At 43.9% G+C, this 24,767-nt stretch overlaps 2 protein-coding genes across 3 annotated transcripts in view; one reads left to right on the top strand and one right to left on the bottom strand.

Moving 5' to 3' along the window:
* mdga2a (MAM domain containing glycosylphosphatidylinositol anchor 2a) overlaps window positions 1–15,361 on the bottom strand; it is a 31,832-nt gene extending 16,471 nt beyond the window's left edge. The window contains exons 1-6 of the mRNA XM_046855571.1: window positions 14,326–15,361; window positions 10,298–10,437; window positions 5,506–5,680; window positions 4,175–4,371; window positions 2,706–2,838; window positions 1,958–2,227 (exon numbers count right to left, since the gene is read on the bottom strand). Coding sequence (XP_046711527.1) covers window positions 1,958–2,227; window positions 2,706–2,838; window positions 4,175–4,371; window positions 5,506–5,680; window positions 10,298–10,437; window positions 14,326–14,398 — 988 coding nt within the window. The 5' untranslated portion in view covers window positions 14,399–15,361. The remainder of the gene's footprint in view (window positions 1–1,957; window positions 2,228–2,705; window positions 2,839–4,174; window positions 4,372–5,505; window positions 5,681–10,297; window positions 10,438–14,325) is intronic.
* A 1,946-nt stretch (window positions 15,362–17,307) lies between these two features.
* Window positions 17,308–24,767, top strand: part of dync1h1 (dynein, cytoplasmic 1, heavy chain 1) — a 32,369-nt gene continuing 24,909 nt past the window's right edge. For both annotated transcript variants that reach the window (XM_046856564.1, XM_046856562.1), the window contains exons 1-15: window positions 17,308–17,667; window positions 19,180–19,267; window positions 19,748–19,921; window positions 20,047–20,302; window positions 20,393–20,579; window positions 20,757–21,028; window positions 21,114–21,341; window positions 21,429–22,505; window positions 22,600–22,779; window positions 22,868–23,017; window positions 23,115–23,261; window positions 23,341–23,481; window positions 23,572–23,748; window positions 24,366–24,476; window positions 24,572–24,691. In XM_046856564.1, the coding sequence (XP_046712520.1) occupies window positions 17,418–17,667; window positions 19,180–19,267; window positions 19,748–19,921; window positions 20,047–20,302; window positions 20,393–20,579; window positions 20,757–21,028; window positions 21,114–21,341; window positions 21,429–22,505; window positions 22,600–22,779; window positions 22,868–23,017; window positions 23,115–23,261; window positions 23,341–23,481; window positions 23,572–23,748; window positions 24,366–24,476; window positions 24,572–24,691 (3,558 nt within the window). In that variant the 5' untranslated portion in view covers window positions 17,308–17,417. The remainder of the gene's footprint in view (window positions 17,668–19,179; window positions 19,268–19,747; window positions 19,922–20,046; window positions 20,303–20,392; window positions 20,580–20,756; window positions 21,029–21,113; window positions 21,342–21,428; window positions 22,506–22,599; window positions 22,780–22,867; window positions 23,018–23,114; window positions 23,262–23,340; window positions 23,482–23,571; window positions 23,749–24,365; window positions 24,477–24,571; window positions 24,692–24,767) is intronic.

The following is a 24,767-nucleotide window of genomic DNA, read 5'->3' as shown; positions in this document are numbered from 1 at the left end:
GATTGTGTGGTTAGTGTGGGTGGTGTAAATTGTAGTTTGTGTAGGTGGTGTAGTTTGTGTAGTTAGTAGCTGATGTAGGTGGTGTAGATTGTGTAGTTTGTGTAGCTGATGTAGGTGGTGTTGATTGTGTAGTTAGTGTAGCTGATGTAGGTGGTGTAAATTGTGTAGTTTGTAGGTGGTGTTGGTTGTGTAGTTAGTGTAGCTGATGTAGGTGGTGTAAATTGTGTAGTTAGTGTAGGTGGTGTAGATTGTGTAGTTAGTGTAGCTGATGTAGGTGGTGTAAATTGTGTAGTTTGTGTGGTTAGTGTAGGTGGTGTAGATTGTGTAGTTGATGTAGGTGGTGTAGATTGTGTAGTTAGTGTAGGTGGTGTAGATTGTGTAGTTAGTGTAGCTGATGTAGGTGGTGTAAATTGTGTAGTTTGTGTGGTTAGTGTAGATTGTGTAGTTGATGTAGGTGGTGTAGATTGTGTAGTTAGTGCAGGTGGTGTAGATTGTAGTTTGTGTAGCTGATGTAGGTGGTGTAAATTGTGTAGTTAGTGTAGGTGGTGTAAATTGTGTAGTTTGTGTAGTTAGTGTAGGTGGTGTAAATTGTGTAGTTTGTGTAGTTAGTGTAGGTGGTGTAAATTGTGTAGTTTGTGTAGTTAGTGTAGGTGGTGTAAATTGTGTAGTTTGTGTGGGTGATGTAGGTGCTGTAGAATGTGTAGTTAGTGTAGGTGGTGTAGATTGTGTAGTTAGTGTAGCTGATGTAGGTGGTGTAAATTGTGTAGTTTGTGTAGTTAGTGTAGGTGGTGTAGATTGTGTAGTTAGTGTAGCTGATGCAGGTGGTGTAGATTGTGTGGTTTGTGTAGTTAGTGTAGGTGGTGTAGTTAGTGTAGTTAGTGTAGCTGATGTAGGTGGTGTAGATTGTGTAGTTGGTGTAGGTGGTGTAGTTTGTGTAGTTAGTGTAGGTGGTGTAGTTTGTGTAGTTAGTGTAGGTGGTGTAGATTGTGTAGTTAGTGTAGCTGATGTAGGTGGTGTAGATTGTGTAGTTTGTGTAGTTAGTGTATGTGGTGTAGTTTGTGCAGTTAGTGTAGGTGGTGTAGATTGTGTAGTTAGTGTAGCTGATGTAGGTGGTGTAGATTGTGTAGTTTGTGTAGGTGGTGTAGTTTGTGTAGTTAGTGTAGCTGATGTAGGTGGTGTAGATTGTGTAGTTGGTGTAGGTGGTGTAGATTGTGTAGTTAGTGCAGGTGGTGTAGTTTGTGTAGTTAGTGCAGGTGGTGTAGATTGTGTAGTTAGTGTAGCTGATGTAGGTGGTGTAGATTGTGCAGTTTGTGTAGTTAGTGCATGTGGTGTAGTTTGTGCAGTTAGTGTAGGTGGTGTAGATTGTGTAGTTAGTGTAGCTGATGTGGTGGTGTAGATTGTGTAGTTTGTGTAGGTGGTGTAATTTGTGTAGTTAGTGTAGGTGGTGTAGATTGTGTAGTTAGTGTAGCTGATGTAGGTGGTGTAGATTGTGTAGTTTGTGTAGTTAGTGTAGGTGGTGTAAATTGTGTAGATTGTGTGGGTGAATGTTCTGAGTTTATAAATAAATTACAGGTTGAAGAAAACCGTTTGTTTGAATGATTTTACTGGAGTTTAATTTGAAGCAGAAACTGAACAGTTTTAAATACCACGGCTCAACACCTCTACAGTAGAAACAGATGATCATGTCATAGTTATAAGACGATTTTATTTGTAATATTGACTTATATAAAGTTTATTCTGTAGATTGTTGGCAGTTGAATGTGATTGAATGAAGATACAGTATGAACTGTTCTGTGCATTATTCAGGTTCTGCTCTGACTTTATTCTCGGAACCTTTTCAGCCGATAAGATTAGAGAAAAAGAGTTTTATACGTACATTTCAGAAACACTGAGACTGAAAAAAGAGCGATTATGACCTGAGTATTTTAAAGTGCACAGTGAGAAACTTAGCACAAACCTCTCACGATGATGTTTGTGGATTTCTTGCCTGGGTTCCCCACATTGTTGCTGGCAATGCAGCTGTAGACGCCCGAGTCCTCTGTGCTGATTGAAGGTATAGTAAGAGTTCCACCTTTCAGAAGACTATTTAGAGGAAGATTCTCGCCATGTCGTATCCATGTGAGGACCGGTGTAGGTTCTCCTCCTGTGCTTACACACAGGAGTGTCAGGGTCTGTCCAGGGTTGGCCACTATGGAATCCTCTGCTAGCAGCTTAATACTTGGAGACGCTAATTAAGAAAGACAAGCAGAAAAACAGTACTTTCATTGTTTATAAAAAGCTGATCTACACATAACTACACACATGAACCTGTTCCTGGCTTCGTTCCTCTGACCATCTTTAAAAACTGAAGGATCTGAGCTGGGTAAAAGAAGTTGGAGATTAAAGGGATATTTGGGTGTAATTTGTGCCTCTACATCATTGCGCTGGAGATACAGACAGACCAGACACCTAGCAGACAGTCAGAGATAAAGACTGCGTGCTGCAATCAGATTTTGTAGAGAAATAAAATCATCAGTAAAAACAAAGTGATGCAGGAGGCGACGTTCTGTAGTCATTAGTTTAGAATTAGTTCAGATTTCTGTTCCATATCTGAGGCGATTGTATAACAGGGTACATAAGAGCAGTGGTTTTTACAGGAAATCTCCCAGCGCACAACACAGGACTGAAGAGAAGTTTTGATGTTTGTCAGCGTGTGCACAACCGACCTGTAGTGTTGGTGAGCTGGAAAAGTGCACTCTTATCAGGGATGCCGCAGACGCTGCGTACTGAAGCAGTGCACGTGTAGTTGGCGTAGTCCTGAGGGCGAAGGTTTTTCAGCTTCAGTATCTTCGTTTCACCCTGCGTTGGAAATACAGTGAAACACAACAAGAAATTAATTTCATGAAAGAAAACTTCAGCGTCATGTGTAATATTTATTTATTAACATAGAATTCAAGAATTCAACAATGAGTTCAGGCAAAAGGGCCGATGTGATGCGTAGAAGATTCCACCTCCATCCCCTGGAACCATGAAGAGTGGTGTTTCCTGTGACTCTGGAAGTGGTGGTCTGGGTGGGAGGAGCTGGTGGTGAGTCTTAGAAGTGTGGACCTGTGAAGACCCTCTTCATTCCCTCTCCCCGGACATGAAAACACAGATTGCCAGGTGGAAAAGGGAGTTTTCTGACGTGCTCATAGAACATCACACTGAACTACTCATACTGGATACCTGAACACAAGGAATGTGGTTCAGGAGGAATTCACCGCTAATGTTGGAGAGTTCCACAGTGTGATGCCTGGTGGTCTTGGAGATTGAGAAAAGTCAATGAAACGTCTAAATCTGATGCATCCTCAATCTCTCTTATTGGGGACTTTATGATTGGTTAGAAACAGCTTGGTTTTATTCCACACTGGGTTTTCTAGTAGGTATTAGTCAAATCCCAACATCTGGAAAAAAACTTGACCTTTCCCACTTTGTTTGTGTTACAGCAGAACATCACTCTGCTGTTTGGAGCCCCAGTGATGTTTTGATTTTTCATGGACACAATCCTCCACCTTGCATAGGATTTTCACTTGTATCTGTGTGAATGTGTTCCAGTGAGACAGAGGTAGAACTCTTTGGAAAATATGTTCATCACCCAAAGAGCACAATGGCCATGGTGAAGCATGGTGATGGCAGAAGGTCACATGGTATCATGGAATGCTTCAAATATCAATCTATTCTGGCAGAGAACCTGCAGCATTATAACACAATAAAACCAAAACTATGAAGAATGATGTCAGAAGCCCAACATGGATGAACGGTATGAAACGTATGACCAGATACCTCCAGAGTTTATTGGCCTGAACATCATTTAAATTGTTCACTGTTCTGTACAAAAACTTCATTTCAAATAACTAATCTAATCTCTTTTAGAAAGGTTCACTGCAAAATGCTGGAATTGACTGTTTATTCATGAATTAATTGATTATTTATTTTATTTTATTTGATCAAAATGTAAGATTTTTTTTAGGATGGATATAAAAGATTAAATATAGGATTAAAAATCGTATTTCTGCTCATATTAATGTACCATAACAATAAAAACCCTCCTCAGTAAGAGAGATAGAACTTCATCCTCAAACTTACAAACATATCAAAGTGTTTTAATCCTCATCACAACCATAACTTTAATGTTTGGAGATGTTTTAAAGCCTACCTGTGTGAAGAAAGGTTCATAGATCTCCACACCCTTGTCAGAACCTTGAGACAAAAAGTCATGTCCACGTCTCCAGCTGTAGCGCACCGGGGGGTTGGAGTTCGCTGCACATCGGAGAAAAACCGTTCTTTCATAGTAGAATTGTTCCTTCGCTTCTCCCACACTTTGGTGTACTGTCACTACTGGATCATCGAGATCTGCAGATCAAATAATCCAGTCATCACTGAGCAATCAACAGGTCAAAGTTCAACTGCCTGCACAACTGACGTCTGGTGTCGCTTCAGACACACACAAAAGACCTTCTACAGTCAGGTGTGTGTTTAAGCCCAACCTGTGATCCCGAGCCAAACCCGAGCTTAACCCGAGCTGAACCTGAACTTAACCCGAGCCGAACCTGATCTTAACCCGAGCTGGACCCAAGCTTAACCTGAACTGAACCCGAGCCGGACCCGAGCTGAACCCGAGCCGAACCCGAGCTTAACCTGAGCCGAACCCAAGCTGAACCCGAGCCGAACCTGGCTGCTTATAAAATCATGAAGATTTTCCTCATACCCTAATTAACGTATGAGATTAATTAACGCCACTAAAACATAAAGAAATAAATCGATTACAAATATAACACTGATTTGGGACTCTGATTATGAGCTTTATACAAATAACACCAAACTAAATGTTTAGACCAAAACCACTCCAAATGATAAAGACTAGAATGCACTTGATAAACGTTAACTTTAGCTTTTTTCCTACACGAGATCAGACACAGTTTAACACAGGCTTTTATATTAAGGACATTTCCTCTGTGTGTCTCTGTGGGACATCAGAACCCCTTCATACTCAAACCTATTCAACAGTTTTAAACTTAGTTTTTCACCTGATCTGTCAATCCAGCAGCTGTTTAAATCAGTTTTATTACTTTGTGCATTAATATGTTCTTTTATTTAGATCATTAAACAGGATTAAGCTTTTAAGAAAGACATTATAAATAAATAATCTACATTATTTGTTGTGACTTTAACAGCATAACTGCATTCATGGTTCATGGACAATTTACCCCAACCCTTTCTTAACACTTACTGAGGGCTGAACTAACCCTAATCCTAATCCTAATCCTTACCCTTACCCTAACCCTTACCCTAACCCTAATCCTAACCCTAATCCTTACCCTAACCCTAATCCTAACCCTAATCCTTACCCTAATCCTAATCCTAACCCTAATCCTAAACCTGAGACTTGTGTATCTGATATTTCAGGGAGGTTTATACCAGTTGTTGGCATGTTCTATCTGCAGTGTTTCATGTTTGTTCCTGGCTTTCATGTAGAGTTGAACTCACAATAGACGTCCACTCGAATGGACTTAATGGCTGGAGCTCCGAAGCCGTTCTCTGCCTTACAGTAGTAACGGCCACCATGTTGCCTCTGGATGTGAGTAATGCGCAGAGTTTCATTGAACACACTGGACTCATGAAAGCGATCAGAAGCACTGCCTGCTGTCTTCGTCCATCGTATCTGCAAAAAAGTTCAACACAAAACAGTCATTACAATTTATGTTCTAAAATAAAATCAACCAAATATCTCGTTAGTGAAGTCAGTTAGCAGGCTGCTGGTTTCCAAATAAGAAGGTAAGAACCTACAGCGGTGAACGTCAGGGTCAGTAAACCTTTTCTACTGACCTCAACTCGAATCACTGTCTAGGAGGTGTCTAATCACGTCTTTTGATTGGACAGTCAGAGAGCATTATTATTCAGAGCTCTCGAACCACATCTGTAGCAAACTGCACAATCTCACATCTATTCATGTGCATTTAATCTCTGTTTTTATTCCACAAAGACTGACAGAGGAGAAGAAACTGATTTGGTCTCAGATACATTTACAAACACATTTACAAGACGGACTTTTCAAGAAAAGCTGGACATCAAGAGGAAAAGTCACCAAAACAGTTCAGCAGAGTTGTTACGCATTTTCTTTCCTGTAGAATTTACACAGAAAGTCAGGAAACCCCGGGGTGATGTGATGAGGTGAACATCACTGCTTCTGCTGGAGATGATGTATGTGGAGGTGCAGTTGTGGCTCCAGTGAAAGGAGACGTGTTGAATTGTGATCATTGTGTTTCTTGCTTTAGTGATGATGTTCATTCTGACTGTGTGAGATCCTGTGTGTGATGCAGCTCTGATCTACTGCACTTCTCTATAATCCTGATGATCTCTGTAGACGTGGTGTAGCAGTGAGGGACTCAGGGAGGCTACAATTGCTGCTGGCTTATTAATTTGAGAACCTTCTGGTTCAGGTGTGTGGCCCAAACACCCTATTCCTAAAACTTCTAGAAGGCTTATATAGTTCATGGAATTTAGAATAGATATTTTAGGTATTGCACATATTTCTGCTGCCAATAAAAACGATATTATTTGAATCGGTATCAGCATCTACACTGTTCAGCAGATCATATTGTCCATGTTGGAATATGACCAGGTTTTAAACAAACAACTTCCTGAGAAACAATCAATAACCTTTATTTAAATCCAGTAAAGTACCAGTAAACCACACAGGACTAATGAAGCAGCCCATTAAAGCATGGTGATGAGAATAGATCAGATTTATACTCCAGATTCAGTTTGATCAATTCCACAAAACAGACCTACTCACAAGTCTTAGTAATGAAGATAAAGGAGCTCCACATGTACCCTCACGCTGAAAATGGCCTTGAGTTCATACAAGACAGTTTTTCTTGTGCTCAGGTAAGGGACAGGGTCAGTTATTTATAACTCAAAACAAAACTAAACACCAAACATGTTGAAAAGTCTTCATTTCAACCATCAACCTGTAGAAAAACGGGGATTTTTAGAGAGAACTGGCTCATGTGCACGTTTACCCAGTAAAAGTGACCCTGACCCTGACCCTGACCCTAACCCTGACCCTAACCCTGACTCTAACCCTAACCCTGACCCTGACCCTAACCCTGACCCTGACTCTAAACCTGACCCTGACCCTAACCCTGACTCTAACCCTAACCCTGACTCTAACCCTGACCCTAACCCTAACCCTGACTCTAACCCTAACCCTGACCCTGACCCTAACCCTGACCCTAACCCTGACCCTAACCCTGAACCTGACCCTGACTCTAACCCTAACCCTGACTCTAACCCTAACCCTAACCCTGACCCTGACACTAACCCTAACCCTGACTCTAACCCGAACCCTTACCCTGACCCTAACCCTAACCCTGACTCTAACCCTAAACCTAACCCTGACCCTAACCCTGACTCTAACCCGAACCCGAACCCTAACCCTGACCCTAACCCTGACCCAGCACTCTTCTCCTACATTATAACAGATCTGGCCTCCTCTCACCTGGAACACACTTCGGTTTCATACAGAGAAACTGCAGCAAAGCAAAAATACACAACACACAACATTACAGCCTGCAGCCCCTCGTCATGTTCAGCTTAAAGTTTCACTAATAAACCCCTGACTAAGCAGATTTAATAGTATAACATCATAAACATCATGAAGAAGGATGTACCATATAACACTGATCCACTCAAAGCCTACAATTTCCTGTACTTCAGTAAAAGTACTAATGCACTTGATATTAAATGTGCTGAAGTTCTTGTGTTCTTGTACTGATTGTTTCTCTCGATGCCAATAACGGAGCTTCTCCAGCAACATAATTTTTGTTATTGAATGAATTTGTTGTAGCATGTGTTTAACAGCCTCACGTTCAAAAGCTGCTGTAATGTACCTCCATATTGAACTCACATTTGATCTGATGGTGGCGTTAGTGAGCGCACGTCTCTCTGCCTGACTGCCCCTCAGACATTTGGATTATGTTTTGGATTCGTTTGTAAACCTTTCAGTAAAACCTGCCTGAACTGCAGTTGTGTCAGTCGGAGCCTCCGTTCTACACACAACAGATTTAGTTTAGTATTTAGTTTAGTATTGTTTTACTTTCTGAGACTTTTTTAATGTGTATTTGACAATCATTCAAATATAAGATATAAGATAATATCTAACATGTTACTGAAACCCCTCAGTGTTGGAGTTCGTTGTCTGGAGATTTATTACAGCTTGTGTTTACTTGTCCAACATTTTACAGATTTCACTTTGCATATAAACATCAGGAGAAATGACCATCGGAACCAAATTCACCAGCAGCAACATTCACAATGTAGCTTTTATTCTCTGGAATAGGGTTTTAGTCTGGATTACAGGGTTAGGGTTAGTTTTAGCTCTGTTAATGATAACCGCTGCAGTAAACATCTTTGTGTATCACACGTGATCATTTCCCTCACAGACGTGTCTTTCTTCCATGGCTTCACGTGACGTTCTGTTTCTACTGAGGTAAATAATGAGATGAGAAGGGAGTAGTTAGTAGTGAGTAGAGTATAAAGTTTGTGTTCGAATGTTATAAATGTAAAGACTTTTTCTGGATCGAAGTTTCAGTGCGTAAACACTCACACAACTGAAATGATTATAATAGTACAAGAAGAAGAAGAAGTTCATACATACAGGATTAGCAATATATCAGAATAAGAAAGTGTCAGCATGCAACAAGTAAAGAAATCAGAACATCTGCTAAAAACATCTGTGTACATTCATTCAGTCTTCCACTGCTTTATCTGTTCCATACTGTAAGTGTAGATTTACAATATGACAATAATCACGGTAGACATTTCTTTTTCTTCCATTTATTCATTTATTCTTCTTTATTCATTTATTCTTCTTTATTCCGGGTCGTGGAGCCTGACGTGTGAATACACGGTGCAGGAGACTGGATGGGACACCAAGCATTTGCAGCATGACATGAACACACACGTGGACGTTCCTCAATCTAATAAGCAGATCATTCTATTGGAGCTCTGAGTATCCTGTAACATCACTCTATCTTCACTCTAACTAAGGGCCAGGTGAACATGTTCTAGCATATCAATGTTCTGTATAAAAAAAGGCACATCCGTAAACACAAAGTTTGTGAATGTTGGCTGAGATGGAAAGCTATCTGCATCCCAGGTCTTCTCTCTGGACCTCAGTGCCTGACCTCACTAAGCCTTCTGTAGTGAAATGGACAAATACACAGTCATGTTTCAAAATCCAGTGAAAAGCCTTCTTAGACATGTGAATGTTCTTCTAGAGCATGAGAGGAATAAATCTGGAATGGGGCTTTTAAAGATTTATTTATTAGTGATAACTGGGTGTCCACAAACTATTGGCCTTATAGTGGAGGTGCTTTTGAATTGCCAGCGGTGTTTTTTGGGTGGTAGGAGGAAACCCACACACACAAGCTGAGTAATATCCACAAACAATAACCCAGAATTAAACCAGTGATTCACTTCATATCATCATTAAATCACAGATTTAATTCAAATTCATCACAAAAATACGTACTAAATAATCTTTACTGTATATGCAAATTTCTGAACTCATCATAATATAATCTTCTGTAATCCTATTTACATATAAAATACAGATAAGAAAGAAAAGTGAGCCAAACAGTAATCTGTAGTCCAATAATCAATAATTAACTAACAATCTTAGATAAACATCGCTGCATAGAAGTTGTGGTCCTGCCACGTGTAATCAGTCAGTAACGTATGCAGAATAATATTTAATAGTATATTTCATATTTAATATGAAGTGCTGTAAGTTTGGAATAATTGCATTGGTGTCATTTACTGCAAAATCTCCTCTAATGTATTGATCTTCTCAGCAGACACAGCAGGTGTTCTCTCCATCTCACTGCTCCAGGGTCCCTGCTGTAATCCTGAGCTGTGTGTGAACTCCTGCATGTTCTCACAACATTTGATTCAGGTTTACTCTGAGTACTCTGGTTTCCTCCCACCTCAGACTGAACTCCAACTAGATATGAATGTGTGTCTGCATGTGTGTGCATGGTGTCCTGCAGTGGTGTCCCATCCGGAGTCAGTTCTCTCACCTCGCACCTTGTGTCCCCAACGTGGGCTCCAGATCCACCATGACCCTGACCTGGATAAAAATAACTGAAGATGTATGAATGAATTTAGTTGTTTAGGTTTTCATTCAGACGATCTTATTTGCAGAAATCTGGTCTAGCGAGTGAAAGGAAACCTGGACAGATCAGGTGTTGTGGGTTAGACATGAAGAGAGGATCACCTGAGGTCGTGGATGTCCTGAGACCAGGCAGGTCAGCTCGAGCATCTCTCCCTCTCGGATCGTATACACTCTCTCAGTGTAGCGCTCTTCCTCCACATTACACGCGTGACCAGAGTGAATGATACGAACACTTGGAGGAGCTGCACAAATTACAGAGTGATGACAGACGGAGCAGAACAATCAGACTTTCAATCCAATTTTACTCCAAAACTATAAAGTAAATAAATGCACTGTTTCTGTGGCTATAATACAAAACACTGCATATGCAGTGTGGAAGAAATGAAAGTATTCCTCCCACTGGACATTAACAGGTCACTGGGCACAAACACTGCCAGGAGGTTTGGTCCTTACTGCTACTCATTTGTTCCAAAAACCTTATAACCTTAACTTCTAACAAGGAGGAAGCTTTTGAAGAAAAACTATTTCAGATGTTATTTGAATGTTTGGGTTATTCCTGAAATCTAATCAGGTCATCTGCAGCTTCCAATAAATCCTTCAAACATTCGATTGCTCCTGCTTGAGATATTAACTTAATGAGAATCTTGGACAGTCAGTCATGTGGGTGGACAGACGGAAAGACGTGGACAATCTAAAAACATCATAATAAATGTTAATTTGTTTATAGTTTGCACTTCACAAACTGGACAAGTGATGAATCTGAGAGCTTCAGTTACTGATATCACTGACATTTCATACTGCAGACTCGAGCTCCATTAAACCCTGCAGTGTCTTTGGTTTTCCACACAGTAAAACTCCATCCAACTTTCTCAAAGTTATAAAAATATTATATGTATAATAAACCGAATGTGAAATGTAAAGTACAGGGTAAAAGTATTGAGGAAATATTTTAACACAGTACTGAGCAGTAATAAGATGGAGGTTCTCAGACTGCTCACAAAACCTAAATGTGAAGGTAAGTGTGCCAGATGACTCCTCTGTCCCCCGGCGCATTTCTATTTGTGTCTGTCGTCTTTTGGCTTTTCTAATGTGTGTGAAAATAGTTGTTGGTGTGTCAGTGGCTTCATGTGTGAGGGGCAAGAAATCCTACACTGGAGCTCTGAAGCTGTGATGCCACATTAATTAATGAACCAGGAGAAGCAGGTAAACACCCAACCCAAACCTAACCCTAACCCCAAACCTAACCCTAACTTAACCCTAACCCTAACCTCAAACCTAACCCTAACTTAACCCTAACCTCAAACCTAACCCTAACCCCAAACCTAACCCTAACTTAACCCTAACCCTAACCTCAAACCTAACCCTAACCCCAAACCTAACCCTAACCCTAACCCTAACCCTAACCTCAAACCTAACCTAACCTCAAACCTAACCCTAACCTCAAACCTAACCCCAAACTTAACCCTAACCCCAAACTAACCCTAACCTAACCCTAACCCTAACCTCAACCCTAACCCTAACCTCAACCTAACCCTAACCTCAACCTGGCCTAACCTAACCCTAACTTAACCCTAACCCCAAACCTAACCCTAACTTAACCTAACCCCAAACCTAACCCTAACCTCAAACCTAACCCTAACCTCAAACCTAACCCTAACTAACCCTAACCCTAACCTCAAACCTAACCCTAACCCCAAACTTAACCCTAACTTAACCCTAACCTCAAACCTAACCCTAACCTCAAACCTAACCCTAACTTAACCCTAACCCTAACCTCAACCTAACCCTAACTTAACCCTAACTTAACCCTAACCTCAAACCTAACCCTAACTTAACCCTAACCCTAACCTCAAACCTAACCCTTACCCCAAACTTAACCCTAACTTAACCCTAACCCTAACCTCAAACCTTACCCTAACCTCAAACCTAACCCTAACCCTAACTTAACCCAACCCAAACTTAACCCTAACCCCAAACTTAACCCTAACCCCAAACTTAACCCTAACCTCAAACCCAACCCTAACCCCAAACCTAACCCTAACCCTAACTCAAACCTAACCCCAACCTCAAACCTAACCCCAAACTTAACCCTAACCCCAAACCTAACCCTGACCCTGACTTAACCCTAACTTAACCCTAACCTAACCCTAACCTCAAGCCTAACCCTAACTTAACCCTAACCCCAAACCTAACCCTAACCCCAAACTAACCCTAACCTCAAACCTAACCCTAACCTGGCCTGGCCTCAGGCCTGGCCTAACCTAACCCCAAACTAACCCTAACCCTAACCTCAAACCTAACCCCAAACCTAACCCTAACCCTGACTTAACCCTAACCCCAAACCTGGCCTAACCTAACCCCAACCTAACCTCAAACCTAACCCTAACCCCAAACCTAACCCTAACCCTGACTTAACCCTAACCCTAACCCTAACCCTAACCTCAAACCTAACCCTAACTTAACCCTAACCCCAAACCTAACCTAACCCCAACCTAACCCTAACTTAACCCTAACCCCAAACCTAACCCTAACCTCAAACCTAACCCTAACCTAACTTAACCCTAACCCCAAACCTGGCCTAACCTCAAACCTAACCCTAACCCCAAACCTAACCCTGACCCTGACTTAACCCTAACCCCAAACCTAACCCTAACCTCAAGCCTAACCCTAACTTAACCCTAACCCCAAACCTAACCCTAACCCCAAACTTAACCCTAACCTCAAACCTAACCCTAACCTCAAACCTAACCCTAACCTCAAACCTAACCCCAAACCTAACCCTAACCCCAAACCTAACCCTAACCCCAAACCCAACCCAAACTTAACCCTAACCCCAAACTTAAACTTAACCCTAACCCCAAACTTAACCCTAACCTCAAACCTAACCCTAACCTCAAACCTAACCCTAACCCTGACTTAACCCTAACCCCAAACCTAGCCCTAACCTCAAACCTAACCCTAACTTAACCCTAACCCCAAACCTAACCCTAGCCCTAACCCCAAACTTAACCCTAACCCCAAACCTAACCCTAACCTCAAACCTAACCCTAAATTAACCCTAACCCCAAACCTAACCCTAACCCCAAACCTAACCCTACCCCTAACTTAACCCTAACCCCAAACCTAACCCTAACTTAACCCTAACCCCAAACCTAACCCTAACCCTAACTTAACCCTAACCCAAACTTAACCCTAACCCCAAACCTAACCTAACCCTTAGTGTTAGGGCTTGGTGTTAGGGTTACCTAAAGGAAACCCTAACCTTTCTTATTTTGGTCAAAACCTTTGGTCTATATTTTCTTTAATTTGAAAAAACAAAGACCACCCCTAATAAATAAAGTGTCATTTAATGTCTGTCTGTCTGTCTGTCTGTCTGTCTGTCTGTGGATGCGATTGTGATTTATCTATTTTACATGAAATGTTGCCCTCACTTGAACTAGGAGACCCGAACCTGTTCCAGCATGACAATGCTCCTGTGCACAAAACCAGCTTCATGAAGATCTACTTATTGTGGGTTAGAGTGGAAGATCTCCTGCTATAGAGCTTTAAGCCTATTAAACACTTTTAAGATGAATGTGAATGCTGACTGCACCCCAGACCTCTTCACCTTCTCACCTACATCACTACCAGACTTTACTAACATCCTTGTAGCTAAATGAATCTCCACAAACACACTCCAACATCTAGTGGAACATCTCAGACAAGTGGAGCTCATTATAACAACAAATTAGACTAAATGTTAAATGAGATGTTCAAAAAGCACATAGCAAATCTTATGCTCAGGTGTCCACGAACCTTTAGCCATACCATGTAAGCAGGCCCATAGTCAGACAATACAGAACCAGTCTCCAGAACCTGCTGCAGAATGTAAATGATGAAGCTCCATTGGAAGTGAAATACATCTATAGGCCTTCATTAGTGCTGCTGATTTTGACCACATCATCAAAATACATTTAAATAAGAACACATTTACAGCCAGATGAATATTCATGATTATGTTTGTGTTACTAATAATAATAATAATCATCATCATCATCATCATCATCAAAGCTGGGACCAGCAGCTGAAGTTCTCAGTGGATGTGTTGAGCACAAGGTCACAGTGCACTGCAGAGGAGTGTGTATTCTCACCGTACACTCCCTGGCAGTGGATGTCCTGCAGGAACACAGCTAGCAGCCAGAGCAGAGCAGAACCTGCCTCCATCTTCACGGAACTATGTTCATGTCCAGTCCTGCAGTAGACACGGCCTCCACGCCGCACGGGCGATGAGCAGCACGGCACGCGCGCAGGGTTTGCCGAAGCAGATCACGCAGAGCTGCAGGAGATCATCGGCTTTAGTGCACACATGAGCGCCTTCTGCATTTATTCCTCATACGCTCCTCATAGTCTCCTAAACCAAGCAGTTCACTGTGAGATCCAGAGAAGCACACATGAACATCTTCAGCTCCAGAGCTCCCGTATCATCTAGCGCGTGCAGGCGATCATGGCATCTTCACCGTCTTCCAGGAAGTGGAATGGAGACCAGGAGACCAGGCCGGAGACTGGAAAGAGGAACCTCCCTCATCCACACATCATCACCAGGGCGAGAGGAGAGGCAATGGCGGCATGGAGAAAACCAGGTCACGGATGTAGGAGCGTCATGATGTTTCTCGCATCACTGCTACACGTTTCTCTGAATCCTGCTCTTCATGGGGGGGTGACGCGAGACGCGCGCGCGCTGCGCCACATCCAGCGGCCTCCGCCGACGTCAACGCTCCGCGGGAGCGCGCGCTCGCGCACTTGACCGGCGTGACGGAGCGCTCGCGGGGGAAGCGCGCGGACCGAGCGGACGGAGCTCGTGCCCCGGAGATGCGCGGGAGCGCTGTGCACTGCGCGTGTGCAAGATGGCGGCATGCGCGCACATGAATCGTCACTGATGCACGCGCTGAGAAAATGAACCACGACACCGACCCACGTCGTGGAGCAAAATGTGGAGGTTTACTCCTGACTGTGTGCTGGGGGGAGACACGCCGAGCACTGGAGTGAAGATCCGTCAGTACAACACGTGACATCACACGTCGCATTTTGAAGAAACGTCTCATTCCATTTGGGGTTTCTGTGCACCTGAGACAGTGGTGATGTTATGAAGTGAATCAGATCAGCGGTAATGTTCATGGTTCTCTGTAGGAACACACAGGATTTGTGAGGAACAGCATGGACCTGCATCTCCAGCAGCCTCTGGACTTTCAGATCTGAAATATGCTGCAGGAGATTTTCCTCCAACTCGATTAACTCATGTATTCTTTCATTTTTCTGATAAATATGAGCACAAACACCAAACCAAACAGCCATGTTGATAATACTGTACCTTAAACCTCCCAAAGCTTCATGCCCCAGACCATATATCTACAACATCATGGCCTCTAACTGCCCCACACTGTTCCAACCTGACTGCTGATTACACTGAACAAAAAAACACTTCTGTAAACTTTAAATGCCCAAACTCAAATAATATTCCCCCAAACACAAAGATAAATATAAACCCCTGACTGTTAAATCACCAAAATGACCCCTGAACTGTGAACGTCCACAGACATCACTTTTAAAGAGGTTTGAAATACAACCAACTATAAAATATATAATATCCCCCAAAACATCTACTGCCCCAAATATAAACATCAGTACATCAGACTGCTAACTGCTGCAAATCCTATAAATATATGTCTCTGCAAAACGGCCCAAAAACACCAGAATGTAAACACCAGAATGTAAACACCAGAATGTAAAAAAAACCTGAAATAAATATACAGGCAAATAGACTGACGTCCCCGTGGAACACCAAACTTTACCTCAGAGCATGTGGAAACCTCACCATCATCACTCAACATCAACAAACTGATCAGTCAGATAAGACCTGAGCCAGGAGAGAGCTGTTCCCTTTATTCCAACAACGTTCTCCAGTCCAGCAAGCAGGAGATGATGATCAATGGTGTGAAAAGCTGCACTGAGGTCGAGCAAAACAAGTAAGGAGACAAAACCCTGATCAGAGGCCAATAACAGTCATTTAGCACCTTAACTAGCGCCGTCTCTGTGCTATGATGAGGCCGAAATCCTGACTGATACATTTCATAAATGTTGTTCCTCAGTAGATGTGAGCAGAACTGCTGTGCTACAACCTTTTCTAGAATCTTGGAGATAAAGGGGAGGTTTGATATTGGACTGTAGTTGGACAGCTGACAGGGTGAAGGTCAGGTTTCTTAATTAGGGGGTTGATAACTGCAGTTTGAAGGATTTAGGTACAAAACCAGTGCTAATGGAAGAGTTTAAAACAGGTTCAGTTTAGAGAAACGTGTAGGTGAAGGATCTGATGCACAAGTTATTAGAAGATTCTGATGAATGGACTCTTTCAAATAGCAGTAAAATGAAGTTATTTATCAGATTGTGATTGATAAAGTTCATGAAATCTTCACTACCTGTTGTTGGTGTGCATGTGTTTTATTTCCTGTTCATTCTACTGCAGTACAGAATAAAAATCTAGGGTTCTGCTTGATCTTTTCTATGAGGGAGGAGAAATATGCTGAAGAGCTTTTCTAGAGCTCAGGTGACTCTCCTTCCATTCTGTCTGAAAGCCTCTGTGAGGTCACTCCTGAAGATTACTGATGAAACTCCTATTATGGCAAATTGCCCAAACAATGACTGAGGCAGATTTTAGAGGATGAGGTAATGATCTGAAAAAAACCTCAGACTGTGCAACTCTGATTATGTTGTAAATATTTAATCCAGATGTTAGTATTAAGATAACATTCGGATTTATTCCTACTGAATCTAGAATGGACACATTTTGTGTCTCAGAGGCTTTTCCTGATGATCAACATGAACAATGTTATGAGACTGAGGCGGTGAAGATCCTCCTCGTCCTCCTGATGAAGTTCTCAGGGAGGTTCCTCGGGCTCTTATACTACGCACAATGGCTTGAGCCGCAGTCACTGCAGTAATACAGAATGGGTGTGGTTATCGTTGAAATGGTTTTTGGGTAATGTAGTTTATTTTTCTTCAACAGACGTTTGTTTACCCTAAAGCAGTACTACAAGTCCCAGAATGCATCTCAGCAAAGTCACGGGACGGGCCGAGTCTACATATATGTCTGGTTGTCTGGGGTAGGACGCTGATGTGGCGAAGTTCCTCACACGGCAGGTCTAATAGCGAAAATAAAGCTCTGTAGGAGGTTCTCTCAGACCAGGAGATGTCGGACGGTGGAGGAGACGACAGTGGAGGTACTATGGAGGTTTCTGCTGCAGTGCAGACGGTTGCTGATACCTCAGTTCTGCAGAAACACATCCGCAAACTGGTGCCGCTGCTGTTAGAAGATGGCGGCGATGTTCCGGCCTCACTGGAAACCGCCCTGGAGGAGAAAAGCTCCGTGGAGCAGATGAGGAAATTCCTGTCAGATCCTCAAGTTCACACCATTCTGGTGGAGCGGAGCTCTCTGAAAGGTCTGTTCAGGTTTCTTTACACAATTTCCGCTTTTGGTGCGCGAAGTGTTGAGGAGCAGGTGGAGAGCAGGTGAACATTTAGATCACATGAGGTGGAGAAGCTGGAGATCTTCTCTTGTGTAGATACACCTGTCAGCTCCATGGGCGGTGTAGTGCAGCAGCTCTGCGGCTCTTTATTCTGCTGCAGTGAGAACTGCGTGGAGTCCATCAGGAAGCTCATCTTCACTACAGACAAAGAGCTCAGCGCGCACACACACACACACACACACACACACTGTACCTGCCTCAGGCTGTCCTAATGACCACCACACCAGTGTGTCTGCAGTATCAACCAGGTTCCTCACAATTCACATGTTCACTATACAGTGGAATATGGTGCATCTAATGGGGTTGTTGTGGTAGAGAAGAGAATCTCCTGCACTGCGGCTGAGGAGAACATTGAGCTGGAGAGACGGGTGTGTCCATGTGTCCAGCACCACCTCACTGCTCCTCACCAAGAAACTCATGGAATATGTTTAAAATAAACCCTCTGTTGTGTGTGTGTGTGTGTGTGTGTGTGTGTGTGTGTGTGTGTGTGTGTGGTGGTAAGTTAATGATGAGATCTTGGTGGTTCAAGGCCACACCTGGAGTGTGTTCTTCAGAGGTCGATCGATAACCGATTAATAAACAAAAACTCCATGTAAAATATTATTGAACCTTATTATAAACAATTAAACAATTCTGATTCTGAATCATGAAAATAGTAAATAAAATAAACGAATATATAAATAAATAAATCTTATGATTTCTTTCTTTCTTTCGGCTTCTCCCGTTATAAATTATAAATATAGTGCTGGTCAGTGATTGGCCACTAGAGGCCGCTCTCAATCACAGCGGACCGGAAGGCAGTAAAACTGACGGTATGGGTTTTTGCCGATAGTTCCAGCGATGTGACGATTAATCGGTCGACCGTCAGTGTTTATATCCTGGTGAATTCACGGTATTCATAAGCTTACACACATGGCACCTGATTCACACACACTCGTGATTTACATGTTCACTTGTGAGCAGTGAAATGAAAAGAGCAGGAATAGCATGTGAATAGTGTGTGTGTGTGTGTGTGTGTGTGTGTGTGTGTGTGTGTGTGTGTGTGGAGCTGAAGTTGTTCCTCGGACGCTTGTTGTTGTGTATGAATGCAGACTGGTGACTGCACGTGGCCTCACATGTTCACTAACCTGCAGGCAGAAGTGTTTACTGAAACACAGAACTGTTTTTAGGAGAAAGTGTGTGTGTGTGTGTGTGTGTGTGTGTGTGTGTGTGTTAGATGTTCTCTGATCTTTGCAGAGACAGTGCTTCTTCACCTCAGTCACCCATAGAAGCTCATGTTCTAGTGATGGGATCAGTGACAGAGCTGAGCTGCAGAACATTTTCTACCTGGAAGCTGAATCACACGTCACAGGAAGACGTTTATAATTAAAACGTGTCAGAAAACGACTTGCTTATTAAAGTACATACTTTGAATGTGTTTTTCAGAGGATGTTGGAGATGAAGGAGAGGAGGAGAAGGAGTGTATTTCCTACAACATTAATATTGATATCCATTATGGCATCAAGTCCAACAGGTAACGTGGAGCGGGGTGGGGCCGGGTGGTGCTGGGTGGAGCTGGTGGGTGCGGGTGGAGCCGGTGGAGCTGGTGGGTGCCGGGTGGGGCGGGGTGGGGCCGGGTGGTGCTGGGTGGAGCTGGTGGGTGCCGGGTGGAGCCGGTGGAGCTGGTGGGTGCGGGTGGGGCGGGGTGGGGCCGGGTGGTGCTGGGTGGAGCTGGTGGGTGCCGGGTGGAGCTGGTGGGTGCCGGGTGGGGCGGGCGGGTGGAGCTGGTGGGTGCCGGGTGGAGCGGGGTGGAGCTGGTGGGTGCCGGGTGGGGCGGGTTGGAGCTGGTGGGTGCCGGGTGGAGCTGGTGGGTGCCAGGTGGGGCGGGTTGGAGCCGGGTGGAGCTGGTGGGTGCCGGGTGGGGCGGGGTGGAGCTGGTGCTACTTGGAGGTGTATAAAGTCAGTATAAAGTAAAAGAAGTCAGTGAGTAACTGTTTCATGTGTCTGTTCTCAGTCTCGCGTTCATTAAGAGGACTGGAGTCATCGATGCTGATAAACCCATTTCAACACAAGTTCGGGTTCTGACTCTAAGTGAAGATTCTCCATATGAGACCTTGCACTCTTTCATCTGTAACGCTGTCGCTCCCTTCTTCAAGTCTTACATCCGCGAGTCGGGTAAAGCTGACAGGTAGGACCAGGATGGTGAAGGATCTCAGATGAACAGAGCTCTGATGCTCATACACAGTGTTTGATGGAGGATCTGTTATTTCTCTTCCTCAACCCTGTGATTTATTAATTTTTTTCCTGATTTAGGGATGGAGATAAGATGGCTCCTTCTGTGGAGAAGAAGATTGCAGAGCTTGAAATGGGTCTGTTACACCTTCAGCAGAACATTGAGATTCCAGAGATCAGCCTTCTGATCCATCCCACCATTTCGAACATTGCAAAGCAGTGCTATGAACGAGGAGAAAAGCCCAAGGTTACTGACTTTGGAGATAAAGTGGAGGATCCCACGTTCCTGAACCAGCTTCAGTCAGGGGTTAATCGCTGGATTCGCGAAATTCAGAAGGTGGATATATTCTCCTCACAAGTTCTGCCTTGTTTCTGGTGCTCAGGGATGATGTTTGTATCTGTGTGTAATTGACTGTTTGTGCTGTAGGTGACTAAACTGGATCGAGACCCTGCCTCAGGAACGGCCCTGCAGGAGATCAGCTTTTGGCTGAACCTTGAGCGTGCCCTCAATCGCATCCAGGAGAAGAGAGAGTCTCCAGAAGTGCTGCTCACCTTGGACATTCTTAAACACGGCAAACGTTTCCATGCTACTGTCAGCTTCGACACGGACACTGGTGAACTTTCACTACTTTACTAAACTTTAATCATAAATGATTCATGATTTTATTTAATCCAGACTTTTTTCTTTTCTTTTTTCTTGGTGTGAGTTTTTGTTGATGTGACGCTGATTACGATTCACTACCGTCTCTGATTGTTTTGAAGAACATGATGGTTTTCTGGTTCCTCCTCAGGTCTGAAGCAGGCTGTGGAGACGGTGAATGATTATAACCCTCTGATGAAGGACTTCCCACTCAATGACCTGCTCTCAGCCACTGAGCTGGATAAGATTCGTCAGGCTCTGGTTGCCATTTTTACGCATCTTCGTAAGATCCGAAACACGAAGTATCCTATTCAGCGTGCCCTGCGCCTGGTTGAGGCCATCTCCCGTGACCTCAGTGCGCAGCTCCTGAAAGTTCTGGGGACTCGGAAACTCATGCATGTGGCTTATGAAGAATTTGAGAAGGTAGAGATCTTTAGCGTGCCTGTTCTCACGCTGGTCTCGGTGTTCTGCTCGCTCTGGTGTCGATGACTCCTCCTTCTCGTTTTAGGTGATGGTCGCTTGTTTCGAGGTTTTCCAGACCTGGGAAGATGAGTATGAAAAACTTCAGGTTCTTCTTCGAGATATTGTTAAGAGGAAGCGGGAAGAGAATCTGAAGATGGTGTGGCGTCTCAGTCCTGCTCATCGCAAACTGCAGTCTCGCTTGGATCACATGAGGCGTTTCAGGAGACAGCATGAGCAGCTGAGAGCTGTAATCGTCCGTGTACTGAGACCTCAGGTTCCGTTAATATCTCCTCCTCTTTATTTCCCTGTGTTTATGGACTCGTCTGTGGTTATTAATTGGTATTGATGATTGTTTGTGTAGGTGTCTGCTGTCCCACAGCATGGCCAGAGTGAAGCTGTAGAACCTCCTGATATGAAAGTGGCAGAAGTTCTCTTTGACGCTGCAGATGCTAATGCTATTGAGGAGGTGAACTTGGCTTATGAAAATGTAAAGGAGGTTGATGGATTGGACGTCTCGAAGGAGGGGATGGAGGCCTGGGAAGCTGCGATGAAGCGTTACGACGAGCGCATCGATCGCGTCGAGACCCGCATCACCGCTCGTCTTCGTGACCAGCTGGGCACCGCTAAGAACGCTAACGAGATGTTCCGCATCTTCTCCCGCTTCAATGCTCTCTTCGTGCGTCCACACATCCGAGGAGCCATACGAGAATATCAGACCCAACTGATCCAGCGTGTGAAGGACGACATCGAGTCGTTGCATGACAAGTTTAAAGTGCAGTACCCACAAAGCCAGTCCTGTAAGATGAGTCACGTGCGCGACCTGCCCCCCGTTTCAGGGTCCATCATCTGGGCCAAGCAGATTGACCGGCAGCTGACCGCGTACATGAAACGTGTGGAGGACGTTCTGGGTAAGGGTTGGGAGAACCACGTGGAGGGGCTGAAGCTGAAGCAGGATGGAGACAGCTTCCGTGCCAAACTCAACACCCAGGAGATCTTCGATGACTGGGCTCGTAAAGTACAGCAGCGCAACCTCGGCGTCTCGGGACGCATCTTCACCATAGAGAGCAGCCGTGCCCGCGGGCGCACCGGCACCGTCCTGAAGCTGAAGGTGAACTTCTTACCCGAGATCATCACTCTGTCTAAAGAGGTCCGGAACCTGAAGTGGCTCAGCTTCCGCGTCCCCCTGGCCATCGTCAACAAAGCTCACCAAGCCAACCAGCTGTACCCGTTCGCCATCTCCCTCATCGAGAGTGTGCGTACCTACGAGCGCACCTGTGAAAAGGTGGAGGAGAGGATCTCTATCGCCCCCCTGGTGGCGGGTTTGAAGAGAGAAGTTCAAGCCCTGGTTACTGAGGGAATTGCTCTGGTATGGGAGTCGTACAAACTCGACCCCTACGTTCAGCGTCTGGCAGAAACTGTCTTCAATTTCCAAGAGAAGGTTTGTTCTTTCTTTGGAGAAGAAGAAGAAATCTTTCCTTACATGAAGAGGTGAAATAAAGATGTTCAATGTGCTGTGATGTTTTACTTCTCAGGTCGACGATCTTCTGTTGATTGAAGAGAAAATTGACTTGGAGGTCCGCTCTCTTGAGACTTGCATGTACGATCATAAGACCTTCTCAGAGATCCTCAGCCGTGTTCAGAAGGCTGTCGATGACCTCAATCTGCACTCCTACTCCAACTTGCCCATTTGGGTGAACAAACTGGACATTGAGGTAAGTTTTGTGTAGGTGTCTTATGGAGCATGTTCTTTATCTGGTGGATCTCCTGCAAAGAATCAGGGAGATGTTCATTATCCTGCAGATCGAACGGATTTTGGGAGTTCGTCTGCAGGCTGGTTTAAGGGCGTGGACACAGGTACTTAGAGGTCAAATGGAGGACAAAGCTGATGTGGACATGGACACTGAAGCTCCACAAGTCAGCCATAAGCCTGGTGGAGAACCAAAGATCAAGGTGGGGCAAATTTTAGTGAAGGACATGGAAAATGTATTGGATTGGATTTTTTGAAGCATGTTGTAATGTTCATGTTGTAATATTTGTGACTGTACAGAATGTGGTCCATGAGCTCAGGATTACAAACCAGGTCATATACCTGAACCCTCCTATTGAAGACTGTCGTTATAAACTCTACCAAGAGATGTTTGCCTGGAAGATGGTCATTCTGTCTCTACCAAGGATCCAGAGTCAAAGATACCAGGTCTGTGTAGTGACTTTTTCTGCTGCTTTTTTTTTTTTTCTGTTTGCACAAACTAGAGGCTAAGTTTCTCTGTGCACAGGTTGGTGTCCACATTGAGTTGTCTGAGGAGGAGAAGTTCTACAGGAATGCTTTGACCAGAATGCCTGATGGCCCAGCAGCTCTGGAAGAGGCCTACAATGCTGTCAAAGGAAATGTCTCTGAGGTGGAGCAGTATGTGAAGGTAATGCACCTTCAGATCTCTGGTCAGTTTTATACTGTAAATCTCAGCTGGGACAGATCCCCCTCATGTTCTTCTACTCTGTGATCTCAGGTTTGGCTGCAGTACCAGTGTTTGTGGGATATGCAGCCTGAGAACATCTATAACCGTCTAGGAGAAGACCTGAATAAGTGGCAGGCGTTATTGGTGCAGATCCGGAAAGCTAGAGGAACCTTCGACAACGCTGAAACCAGGAAGGAGTTTGGCCCTGTGATCATTGACTATGGAAAAGTAAGTCATCCGCATCAACCATACACAACTGTAACAATAATACACAACCATACACACAACTATACACACAACCATACACGCAACCATACACAACTGTAACAATAATACACAACTAAGCACAATAATACACAACCATACACACAACCATACACACAACCATACACACAACCATACACACAACCATACACACAACCATACACACAACCATACACACAACCATACACACAACCATACACAGCTATACACAACCATGTGTGATGTGATGTGGTGGTGTGATGATGATGACATGGAGATGATGTGGTGATGGTGTAATGATGTGGTGATGTGATGTGGAGATGATGACGTGGAGATGTGGAGATGATGACGTGGAGATGATGTGATGATGGTGTGATGATGTGGAGATGATGACGTGGAGATGATGTGGTGATGGTGTGATGATGTGGAGATGATGACGTGGAGATGATGTGGTGATGGTGTGATGATGTGGAGATGATGACGTGGAGATGATGTGGTGATGGTGTGATGATGATGACATGGAAATGATGTGGTGATGTGGTGGTGTGATGATGATTATGTGGTGATGTGGAGATGATATGATGTGATGTGATGTGATGTAGGTCCAGTCGAAGGTCAACCTGAAGTATGACTCCTGGCATAAGGAGGTTCTCAGTAAGTTTGGACAGATGTTGGGCCAAAACATGCAGGACTTCCACTCCCAGATTTCCAAGGTATAAGAGATTGTTGAATTTTAAATCGTTGTTTTGTAATAATGATGTTTTTACTGTTAAAATGATTTTGTTTGTTTATTTCTGGAACGTTTCAGTCACGTCAGGAGCTCGAGCAGCATTCGGTGGACACGGCCAGCACTTCTGATGCTGTAACTTTCATTACTTATGTTCAAGCCCTCAAGCGGAAAATCAAGCAGTTTGAAAAGCAAGTTGATGTAGGTATCAGTGCAGATTTCACTCTTCATAGTTCTGGTTTATCTTCAGCGAGACGTAACTTCTGCTTCGTGTCCT

Source organism: Silurus meridionalis, chromosome 8, assembly GCF_014805685.1.
Source record: "Silurus meridionalis isolate SWU-2019-XX chromosome 8, ASM1480568v1, whole genome shotgun sequence".
In the NCBI taxonomy this organism is placed as follows: Eukaryota; Metazoa; Chordata; class Actinopteri; order Siluriformes; family Siluridae; genus Silurus; species Silurus meridionalis.
Note: the sequence above shows the minus strand (reverse complement) of the source record. Positions and strands in the feature narration are given on the sequence as shown.